Here is a 12,208-nt window from a genome sequence, read left to right on the forward strand (position 1 = left end):
CTTTTGCTGCTAGGTCAAAGTGCTATACACTACACCACTGTGCTGAATGAACATGATTGCAGCTGAAAGCATGAGATCTTTTTTTGATTTCCAATACCATGCTTTCCAGGCTTATTGACCCCGCCTCTCTCCATAAAGAGGACCTGTCACACACTAGTCCTGTTACAAGGGATGTTTACATTCCTTGTAATAGGAAGAAAAGTGATCCAAAATAAAAAAAACTGACAAAAAAGTGCTAGAAGAAAAATATGAGGTAAAAAAGGCCTAGGGCAGCACAAAACCTAAATATACTACTGCATATTAGGGCTTATTTAGACCGGATCCGATTTACAGCATGTTTTTATAGTGTGGGAGGAAACCCACGCAGGCACAGGGAGAACATGCAAACTCCATGCAGATGGTGTCATGGGCAGGATTCGAACCAACGACCCTTTTGCTGCTAGGTCAAAGTGCTATACACTACACCACTGTGCTGAACGAACATGATTGCAGCTGAAAGCATGAGATCTTTTTTTTTTTTTTTCAATACCATGCTTTCCAGCCTTATTGACCCCGCCTCTCTCCATAAAGAGGACCTGTCACACACTAGTCCTATTACAAGGGATGTTTACATTCCTTGTATTAGGAAGAAAAGTGATCCAAAATCAAAAAAGTGACAAAAAAGTGCAAGCAGAAAAATATGAGCTAAAAAAAAACAAAAAAAAAACGCCCCTGTCCCTAGAAGCTTGCACTCAGAAGTGAATATGCATGTAAGTCCCCACATATGTAAACACCATTCAAACCACACATGTGAGGTATTGACGCATGCGTTAGAGCGAGAGCAATAATTCTAGCCCTAGACCTCCTCTGTAACTCTGAACTGGTCACCTGTATAAAAAAAACAAGCATCGCCTATGGATATTTTTATGTCCCGAAGTTTGGCGCCATTCCATGAGTGTGTGACAAGTTGGTATCTATTTACTCGGTGTAACATCATCTTTCACATTATCCATAAAAATTGGGCTAACTTTACTGTTTTGTTATTTTTGAATTCATGGACCGTGTTTTTTTTTGGGCCAAAAAAAAGGCGTTAGAAAAATTATTGCGCAAATACCGTTGGAAATCAAATAAAAAATGACCGCCACTTTATTCCCTAGGGTGTCTGCTAAAAAACTATATATAATGTTTGGGGGTCCTGAGTAATTTCCCAGGAACAAAATATAATTTTTAAGTGCCAGAATAGGCGCGGTATGGAAGTGGTTAAAGTGAAATAATAAAAGTGAAATATTCCTTTAAATTTCATACAGGGGGAGGGGGGTACACGCATGTTTCCCATGCTTAGAACTGTCCCTGTACAAGATGTCATTTCTGAAGTGAACAAAAAGTAAGTTTAAAGTACTCATGGCTATAAAGAATAGTCATTGCTCATTAAAACTAAAAAAAAAAAAAAAAATGTATGGGGGTCCCCCCAAATTAAATTACCAGGCCCTTCAGGTCTGGAATAGATATTAAGGGGAACCCCGCCGTAAAAACCAAAAAAAATGGCGTGGGGTCCCCCCAAATATCCATACCAGGCCCTTCAAGTCTGGTATGGATTTTAAGGGGAACTCCACCCCAAATTAAAAAAAAAATGGCGTGGAGTCCCCCTAAAAATCCACACCAGACCCTTATCCGAGCATGTTAACCTGGCCGGCCGCAGAAAAGAGGGGGGGACAGAGTGCGGCCCCCCCCTCTCCTGAACCGCACCAGGCCACCTGCCCTCAACATGGGGAGGATGTCCCCATGTTGATGGGGACAAGGGCCTCATCCCCACAAACCTTGACCGGTGGTTGTGGGGGTCTGCGGGTGGGGGGCTTATCAGAATCTGGAAGACCCCTTTAACAAAGGGGACCCCCAGATCCCGGCCCCCCCCTGTGTGAAATGGTAATGGGGTACATTGTACCCCTACCATTTTACCAAAAAAAAGTGACAAAAGTGTGAAAAATGACAGTAGCCGGTTTTTGACAATTCCTTTAATAAAATCTTCTTTCCGCGGTTCCTTCTTCTTCTTCTTTCCTTCGGGCTTCTTTCTTGGGTCTTCTCGTCCACATCTTGTCATCTTGCCGTCTTCTCCCATCTTCTTCTATGTCCGTCGACCTTCTGGTCCCGCATCTTCTTGATCTCCTGGGTGCTGCGCTTGAAATTGAAGATCCTGCCGTGTTCCCGCTCCTGGGACCCGCCCCCCTCTGACGCCACAGGTAAACTCATATGAAAGTCCGCGTGTGGCATATGTGCGTCAGAGGGGGGCGGGGTCACATGAGTGTGACACGGCGGGAACTTCAATTGGAAGCTGCGGCGGCTTTTTCTTCTCCGGACGTCGCGCTTGAAATTGAATTCCCCCCGCCGTGTGACGCTCTGTGACCCCGCCCCCCTCTGACGCACATGACCTTCTAAGGAGTTTACTTGGGGCGTCAGAGGGGGGCGGGTCCCAGGAGCGGAACACGGCGGCCAATTCAAATTCAAGCGCTGCGTCCGGGGAAGAAAAAGAGGTGGACGAGAAGGCTGGCGGACCGAGAAGAAGACAGGAGAAGACACCGGGCAAGATACGGACGAGGAGGCTGAAGGACGGAGAAGACAGGAGAAGACACCGGGCAAGATGTAGACGAGAAGGCTGAAGGACGGACGGAGAAGATAGAAGAAGACGTCGGGCAAGATGTAGACGAGAAGACCCAAGAAAGAAGCAGCGTAAGAAACCCGAATGAAAGAAGAAAAGAAGATTTTATTAAAAGATTTGTCAAAAACCGGCTACTGTCATTTTTAACACTTTGACATTTTTTTTGGGGTGAAATGGTAGAGGTACAATGTACCCCATTACCATTTCACATAGGGGGGGGCCAGGATCTGGGGGTCCCCTTTGTTAAAGGGGTCTTCCAGATTCTGATAAGCCCCCCGCCCGCAGACCCCCACAACCACCGGGCAAGGGTTGTGGGGATGAGGCCCTTGTCCCCATCAACATCGGGACATCCTCCCCATGTTGAGGGCATGTGGCCTGGTGCGGTTCAGGAGAGGGGGGCCGCACTCTGTCCCCCCCTCTTTTCTGTGGCCGGCCAGGTTAACGTGCTCGGATAAGGGTCTGGTGTGGATTTTTAGGGGGACTCCACGCCATTTTTTTTTTAATTTGGGGTGGAGTTCCCCTTAAAATCCACACCAGACCTAAAGGGCCTGGTATTTATATTTTCGGGGAACCGCACGTCTTTTTTTGTTTTTACGGCGGGGTTCCCCTTAATATCCATATCAGACCTGAAGGGCCTGGTAATTTAATTTGGGGGACCCCCTACACATTTTTTTTTCCTTTATGAATGAATCCCTTTAGAATTGCCGGGTGCCGACAATTCATTATAGCCGCGTGTGAATTTTAAATGGCTTTTTTCCTTCAGAATGTCATTTTTTGCAGAGACAGTTCTAAGTGCGGGAAAAATGCGCTATTTCACATGCTGACATTACACCCCCCCCAGGTACGAAATTTAAAGGAATATTTCACTTTTATTGTTTCACTTTAAGCATTATTAATTTCACTGCTCCCGAAAAAACGGCTGTTTTAAAAAATAAAAAAAACATTGATACATGTTTCCTGGGGCAGGACTGAGGTCCCCAAACAGTTTTTAGGACAAAACTTGCAGATTAGCCTTTAAAATGAACACTTTTGATTTCTCCCATAGACTTCTATAGGGAGTTCGGCGCGGCTTTACATATTACTTTCAATGCGTCGGCTGCTACGCTGGTTCATGCGATTAATTAAGGCTTCACCCGGCGCACTAATTAAGGCATGAACCAGCGCAGCGCACTGACAATAGCAAATCAGCCCCCATGTCTGTTTCATTATTCGGAACATTCAGTAAACTTTGTTTAAATTATAATTCGGGTATTTGGATATATCCAGATCTCCGAATAACAAAAAATGTGTCCGAATATTATTTTAGAACCAAACGAAGTGCACATGTCTACTTCTTGCCACTCTTCTATAAAGGCCATATTTGTGGAGTGCACAACTAATAGTTGACCTGTGGACAGATTCTTCCACCTGTAATGTGGATCTCTGCAGCTCCTCCAGAGTTACCATAAGCTTCTTGGCTGCTTCTCTGACTAAAGCAGAATTTTTTTCCATGTTCTCATTGCTAATCTCCTACCTTCACCAACTATGTCAGCCATTCTGAGCTCTGTAGTTCCTCTATAATAGCCTGCGGAACTTGCTGAAAAAACATTATTGCCTGGTAATTTCCTGCTTGCAAGACCACTGGCTGCTAGTCCTCCCGAAACCTCAGCCAGCGGTCTGACACGCCCCCTTGTAGTCCTCTGAAAGAGAGCAGGTAGTTGTACTTCCACCTGGCTTGCTGTAGTGGGCGGGGGGTCTCACAGCCCCTCGTCTGTGCCACCCATAGAGGTGGTGTCCTCCTCCTCTGCTACCTCCTCCCTGCCAGCACCTCTCCAGAGTGGGGATAGTAACAGATAATCGGGACAGAACGCATCTCGGACTGACAGGTCTATATGTGCAAACACCACTAGTTGTACAGCCCCGCCTCTCTGCACATTGGAACATTGCGCTCTGCGCTGTTTATCACAATTCCGATGCAGGGAGGTGAGGCTGTAGGATGAGCAGTGCTTTCACATACAGACCAGTCAGCCCAAGTTCTACCGCATTTAATGTAACTATCCCCACTCTGCAATGATGGGCACTGATAAGGCACTGGTGTCACCACACTGATGGGTACTGACAGGGCTGGTGCAAAGATTTTGGACACCCTAGTCGAAACCCCCCCCCCCAGGCTCCACCCCTGACTCCAACCCCTTTGCCCTACACATGTATACCCCACCTTTTTTATGAAGCACCCATCAAATGCAGCCTCACTAGTGCCCATCAGTGCAGCCTACCAGTGCCCATTGATGAATGTTTGCTTCCTTCAATTCATTCAGGAGTCGGGACACAGGCACAGTCCTCCGCTGCCACTGCACCTCTGACACTATATGCGAGAGGAGGGGCAGCTGCCTGCTGATGCTGAGACTCAGTTGCTTGCTGCAGAGAGAAGAGAGTAGGAACACCAATGGCTGGGCGCCCTAAGGCAGCAGTGCGCCCTAGGCAGCTTCCTAGTTTGCCTAGTGGTAGCACCAGACCTGGGTACTAATAAGGCACTGGTGTCACCGCACCGATAAGGCACTGGTGAGATCACACTGATGGGCACTGATAAGGCACTGGTGACACCACACTGATAAGGCATTGGTGACTCTGCACTGATGGGCACTGTAAATCTTCGCTGGTGACACAGCACTGATGGGCACTGATAATCTGCACTGGTGGTCACCGACATTCGGCACTGGTGGTCACTGATAAGCTGCATGGTGGACACAGACATGTTACACTTGTTTGCATTTATAGTAAAATGCTTTGTATTTATAAGGCTGTAACCCATCATACCATGGGTTACATGGCAGTATGGCTTGCTGGCTGCAGAATAAGGGGTGTGAATTATGTTGAAGTGGGCGAGTTCACATTTACATGTACAAGCCTAGTGTACCTCCCACTTTCACTCCAATCCCAAAGATTCATGGGAAATGTAGGCCAATTACAATTTAGAAAGAGAGAAGAATGCAGAATACATGCTGCATTTTTTGAATCATAGAGCTGACTTTGTGAAAAATTCAATCAGACATCTCTCTTAAACGGTAAGAAATGTCACAAATGTAATAACTGTTTAGTGTTTTGTGTACTAATGGGGATTTTTTTAAAATATACCCAAAGATCTGCTTTAATATTTTCCTTGCTGGGCCTGTCAGTTTAGGTGGGTGGCCATGTCTTTGTAGGTTTGCAGTTATGCCATGCTCTTTCCATTTTCGGGTGATGGGTGAACAGTGCTCCGTGAGATGTTCAAAGCTTGGGATATTTTTTTATTACCTAACCCTGCTTTAAACGTCTCCACAACTTTATCCCTGACCTGTCTGGTGTGTTTGCCCTTCATGTTTGTTCACTAAGGTTATCTAACAAACCTCTGAGGGCATCACAGAACAGCTGTGCTCATATGGAGATTAAGTACACACAGATGGACTCTATTTACTAATTAGGTGACTCCTGAAAGCAAGTGGTTCTATTAGATTTTAGTTAGGGGTATCAGAGTAAAGGGGGCTGAATACAAATGCATGCCACACTTTTCACATATTTATTTGTAAACAATTTTGAAATGGTTTTCAAAATGATGTGCCACTTTGTGTTGGTCTATCACATAAAATTCCCCAAAAATACAATACATTTAAGTTTTTGGTTGTAACATGACAAAATGTGGAGTATGTCAAGGGGTATGAATATTTTCAAGGCACTGTGTGTGATGCAGCTGTATAGTTTTGCTATAATAACTGTGGGCCAGATCCACAAAAACCTGGCGTAACTTAAAAAATCCCATTTAAGTTACACTGCCTTAAAGTTTCTACCTAAGTGCCTGATCCACAAAGCACTTATCTAGAAATTTCAGGCTGTGTAACTAAAATTCCGCCGGCGCAAGGTGTTCCTATTCAAATGGGGCGAGTCCCATTTAAATTATGCGTGCTCCCGCGCCGGCCGTACTGCGCATGCGCGAAGTTACGTTACGCCGAGTTTTGAGGATCGCGACGGCTTAAAAAAGATGCGTCGGGAAAAAAAATAAAATAAAATTACAGCGTCGCTCGGCATGCATTCCTGAGAGGGAGAACTCCATGCCAATTTTCAAAGAAAAAACCGGCATGGGTTCACCCCCCAGGAGCATACCAGGCCCTTAGGTCTGGTATGGGTTGTAAGGAGACCCCCCTACGCCGAAAAATCGACGTAGGGGGTCCCCCTACAATCCATACCAGACCCGTATCCAAAGCACGCTACCCGGCCGGTCAGGAAGGGAGTGGGGACGAGCGAGCGCCCCCCCCCTCCTGAGCCGTGCCAGGCCGCATGCCCTCAACATGGGGGGGTTGGGTGCTCTGGGGCAAGGGGGCGCACTGCAGGCCCCCCCACCTCAGAGCACCCTGTCCCCATGTTGATGAGGACAGGGCCTCTTCCCGACAACCCTTGCCATTGGTTGTCGGGGTCTGCGGGCGGGGGCTTATCGGAATCTGGGAGTCCCCTCAAATAAGGGGGCCCCCAGATACCGGCCCCCCACCCTAAGTGAATGGATATGGGGTACATCGTACCCCTACCCATTCACCTGTAGGCAAAAATTTAGTTAGTAAACACACAACACAAGGCTTTTTAAAATATTTTATTATTCTGCTCCGGATGCCCCCCCTGTCTTCGTTATTAGCTCAATTAGCAGGGTGGGTTTCTTCTTCCGCTCTCCGGGGGTCTTCCACTCTCCGGGGGTCTTCTCCGCTCTCCGGGGGGGGCTTCTCCGGACTCCGGGGGGCTTCTTCCATCTTCTCCCCTCTTCCGCTGTTGACTCGGCGAACCCCGGTTCTTCTGCAGATGTCCGGTGCCTTCTTCTTCAGCGCTGGCTGCCTGCTATGTTTGTGTGTTAGCTCAATTTCAAACAGGCAGCCGGCGCGGTCTTCTGTGACGTCAGGGTCTTCTTCTCCCTTCTTCCGATGTTGCCTCGTCGCCTGTTGTCGCTGTAATGATGGAAGCGCGCCTTGCATCCCATTTATATAGGCATCACCATCCCATCATGCTCCGGTAGGTACCCACGTGGTGGGTGCACGTGGGTAGGCACCCACCACGTGGGTACCTGCCGGAGCATGATGGGACGGTGATGCCTATATAAATGGGATGCAAGGCGCGCTTCCATCATTACAGCGACAACAGGCGACGAGGCAACATCGGAAGAAGGGAGAAGAAGACCCTGACGTCACAGAAGACCGCGCTGGCTGCCTGTTAGAAATTGAGCTAACACACAAACATAGCAGGCAGCCAGCGCTGAAGAAGAAGGCACCGGACATCTGCAGAAGAACCGGGGTTCGCCGAGTCAACAGCGGAAGAGGGGAGAAGATGGAAGAAGCCCCCCGGAGTCCGGAGAAGCCCCCCCGGAGAGCGGAGAAGACCCCCGGAGAGTGGAAGACCCCCGGAGAGCGGAAGAAGAAGCCCCCCCTGCTAATTGAGCTAATAACGAAGACAGGGGGGGCATCCGGAGCAGAATAATAAAATATTTTAAAAAGCCTTGTGTTGTGTGTTTACTAACTAACTTTTTGCCTACAGGTGAATGGATAGGGGTACGATGTACCCCATATCCATTCACTTAGGGTGGGGGGCCGGTATCTGGGGGCCCCCTTATTTGAGGGGACTCCCAGATTCCAATAAGCCCCCGCCCGCAGACCCCGACAACCAATGGCAAGGGTTGTCGGGAAGAGGTCCTGTCCTCATCAACATGGGGACAGGGTGCTCTGAGGTGGGGGGGGCCCGCAGTGCGCCCCCCTGCCCCAGAGCACCCAACCCCCCCATGTTGAGGGCATGCGGCCTGGCACGGCTCAGGAGGGGGGGGGGCGCTCGCTCGTCCCCACTCCCATTCCTGACCGGCCGGGTAGCGTGCTTTGGATACGGGTCTGGTATGGATTGTAGGGGGACCCCCTACGTCGATTTTTCGGCGTAGGGGGGTCCCCTTACAACCCATACCAGACCTAAGGGCCTGGTATGCTCCTGGGGGGAACCCATGCCGGTTTTGTTTTTACAAATTGCCGTGGTGTTCTCGCTCGGGAATGCATACCAAATGCCGTCGCTGGAATGGGCTTTTACAAGGTGTGACTAGTTTACACTTTGTAGAACCAGCCCTAATTTTACACTTGCAAAATAACACTTACGGCGCAAAAACTAAGCTGGAAAGCTTTGTGGATCGCCTTAAGTGCTAATTTGCATACTAGAAACGGCGTTTCGACTCGAAATGCCCCCAGCGGCGGATGCGGTACTGCATCCTAAGATTCGGCAGTGTAATTCAATTACACATGCCGGATCTTCTGCCTAACTTTGGAAAAAGCCTTTTGAGGATCGTTTCCAAAGTTACACACAGACTGAACAGCAGTTAAGTCGGAGTATCTCTTTTGTGGATCTGGCCCTGTATGTATATCCAGCATGTTGCTTTTATAGTAGTTAGTGGTTGAGATATACATTTATTCTTTAACTGTGATTTTCATTTGCGAACAGTAGCAGTACCAGTACCATATTAGAGGGCTCAAAGGTTATTCTCTTACACTGAAAATTAAGCAGTAAATCTGGTTTGTTGGTTTTGGAACCACCTCCTTTTCCTCCGAATTGGTTTGGCTAGTAAAACAGAAGTAAAGGCTAAAATAACCCATGTTTAAAATGTTGCCTTCCCACTACTCTTATACATGCTGCATACAGTTTGTAAAAACCCTTTGTAAATATATTTTATTATATTCTTCCAAGCGGTCAGGTGACTGCTAAGCTCCACCTCCTCAGTGTTAATGAGTGGCTGCAGTGTAATCCAGCCTGATTGTCGGTTCACACATATACAGAGAGATGCCAGAGCTTTGCAGTCATGTGACTGCTTGGAAGAAGATGAACAGGTATTTACAGCTGGGTTTATTACAAACTGTGTATGTATATTAGCAATGGGGAGGTGACATTTTAAATGTGGGTTATTTTAGCCTTTCCTTCAACTTAAAGGGGTTGTAAAGGTACCTTAGTGCAGTCCTCCTTCACTTACCTCATCCTTAAATTTTTGCTTTAAAATGTCATTATTTCTTCTGAGAAATCCTCACTTCCTGTTCTTCTGTCTGTAACTCCACACAGTAATGTGAGGCTTTCTCCCTGGTGTGGAGTGTTGCCCCCTCCCTTGGACTACTGGAGAGTCAGGACACTCTCTACGTTGCAGATCGAGAAAGGAGCTGTGTGTTAGTGAACCTCCTGACTCTCCCGTAGTCCAAGGGAGGGGACGAGCATGACACTCCACACCAGGGAGAAAGCCTTGCATTACTGTGTGGAGTTACAGACAGAAGAACAGGTAGTGAGGATTTCTCAGAAGAAATAAGGACATTTAAAAGCAAAATCGAAGGATGAGGGAAGTAAAGGGGGACTGCACTAAGGTAAAGGAAGCTATTTAGGAAAAAAAAAAATTGTACCCCTTCAAAGGCTTAGTGATTAGTTTCCAGCCTGGAATAAAGATACTTTTAGAGCCGGTTCACACAGGGGCGACCTGTCAGGGAACTCAGCCGCCTGACAAGTCGCGGTCCGCAGTAGTCAATGGAACCATTCTAATAGGAGCGACGTAAGTCGGTCCAACTTAGAAAAAGGTTCCTGTACTACTTTGGGGGCGACTCAGGACGACTTGCATTGACTTCAATACAGAAGTCATTTTGCAAGTTGCCTCTCAAGTTGCTTTGAGATCGCCTTGCCGAGTCGCCCCCAAAGTTGTGCCGCCTCTGTGTGAACCGGCTCTTATAGGACAACTGTTTTTCTTGGAACACATAACAGTATCAACATATGAAAACAAACAGACGCAATAACGAAATCAACGCTCAATGTTCAGAAAAAAGGTTTTCTTGTATAATTTAAACAAAGAATATAGCTGTATATAATAATAATAATGTAAGTTACATGTCAAAAAAGCAGTAATTGCATTAAACTGTACATTACAGACAAATTATAGAGGTAGTTTTAATATGGCGGCTAATGAAACAACTGCAGAATGTATATTCAGAACAATTTAACCTATCTCAGCAAACATATTATGTTATCACTAACATCAGACTGACTGAAGACATTTAAGTTAACATTGTGATATAAGAATAAAAATCATGTAAAGGATGCATTGAACAAATAACCAACGTCATTTTGAATAGTCAACTGTATCTTCAAATTGATCTAGTCCAAAGTATTAATACTTTATTTTGTCTTCTGTCTTGTTTCTCATAAAGACAGCCAGTGCTTCAGCTGTAATAAAACACATGTCATGGATTAGATAACTAATAGTTGTGGTTTAAAAAAAAAAACAGGTTTACAATATTGCTATTAAGTAATTTATGGCAAGTATGGTAACTTTCTGGTGGAAATGGTAGGGGTGGCATTTACAATAGCATCAGATTGGCGGTATAAAATATATTTATGGAATGAAATAACATATTCTAAAATTAAAGGCTAAAATCACTTTTAGGTTACATGTTACGCCTGAAGTTAGAGTGGAACATGTAGCGTTCCAAAGCACTACCAACTTATACCCCCTGAACCCCCTGCCCCAATGACAGCCGGCTGTGGTTCCTCTCTCCTTTAGTTGCTGTCACATTTAAAATTAGTGCAACTGTGTGGGGCTCTGCCCACACAGCCACGTCATTTATTTTCAGAGATTTCTTAAACGAATAAACCTATAAGTCCCGTCTGCCACCGTGCCTGCCGGACTTGTATTTTTGAATAGACTACAAGTGCGCAAATCAACGTGCTCGTAGTCCATTCATTCTTCCTCCAGCTTTCTAACTGAAAACACGTATGGAGATTTGGACAGACAGCTGAAGGGAGAGTGTACAGGAGCCTGACATTGCACCCACAATCCCCTGAATGCAGGTGCAATGTTTGCAAGTTCCTGTAGAAAAAAATTAATAAAAAATTCCTGCAAAAATCATGTGCAATTATTATTATATAATTATTTTATTATATACGATTAATAATTCCACAAATATATGTATATTAATATTTTCATATTTTTACATATTTATTGTATACCTAAATTTTATATAATTTATGGTCACGTGAACTTTTTCCTATGGTTTTATAACGTATTTGTTTTTTCATACATTTATTTGATTTGGACTGTATGGACACACAAAGAAAGTTAATTCACTTGAATTTGAATTTTTTTTTTTTTGCACAATATATTGCATTTTGCAATAATTAATAAATTAAAAGCCCAACTCCAGGCTGGACACATTTCCTCATGCTCCTTCTCACTCTTCTTCCTCTAGAAAGTAGGGGGTCCTGAAAAGAATGGCACAATGTAATGATGGTGCTGTTCTTTGCAGCAATCTGCTGTGAGCCTGGTCAGTTTCATTATGCCTCCCCATAGGACAGGTGCTCAACTCCTTGGGCTCAGAAGAAGTGTAATTTAACCAGGAATATTCCCAATGCTGAATCACAGAGCAATGGCAAGTTCTGGGGTAAGCATTACAATGAGAGCTTGTTTTTTTATTTTACAAAGTGCTGGAGATGGGTTTAAATGTATATCTTTATTCATAACACTTTATATATATACACACCACTTTGGATCTTTTTCATTGTATTTATTTATTTACTTATTTAATATTA

The 12,208-nt window shown here is 45.5% G+C and overlaps 1 protein-coding gene across 1 annotated transcript in view; it reads right to left on the reverse strand.

Moving 5' to 3' along the window:
* Positions 1 to 10,437: 10,437 nt before the first annotated feature.
* The window catches only part of SLC6A2 (solute carrier family 6 member 2), an 821,078-nt gene continuing 819,307 nt past the window's right edge, over positions 10,438 to 12,208 (reverse strand). Inside the window, exon 15 of the mRNA XM_040328742.1 lies at positions 10,438 to 10,846. Coding sequence (XP_040184676.1) covers positions 10,823 to 10,846 — 24 coding nt within the window. The 3' untranslated portion in view covers positions 10,438 to 10,822. The remainder of the gene's footprint in view (positions 10,847 to 12,208) is intronic.

This window comes from Rana temporaria, chromosome 11 (genome assembly GCF_905171775.1).
Source record: "Rana temporaria chromosome 11, aRanTem1.1, whole genome shotgun sequence".
Classification (NCBI taxonomy): Eukaryota; Metazoa; Chordata; class Amphibia; order Anura; family Ranidae; genus Rana; species Rana temporaria.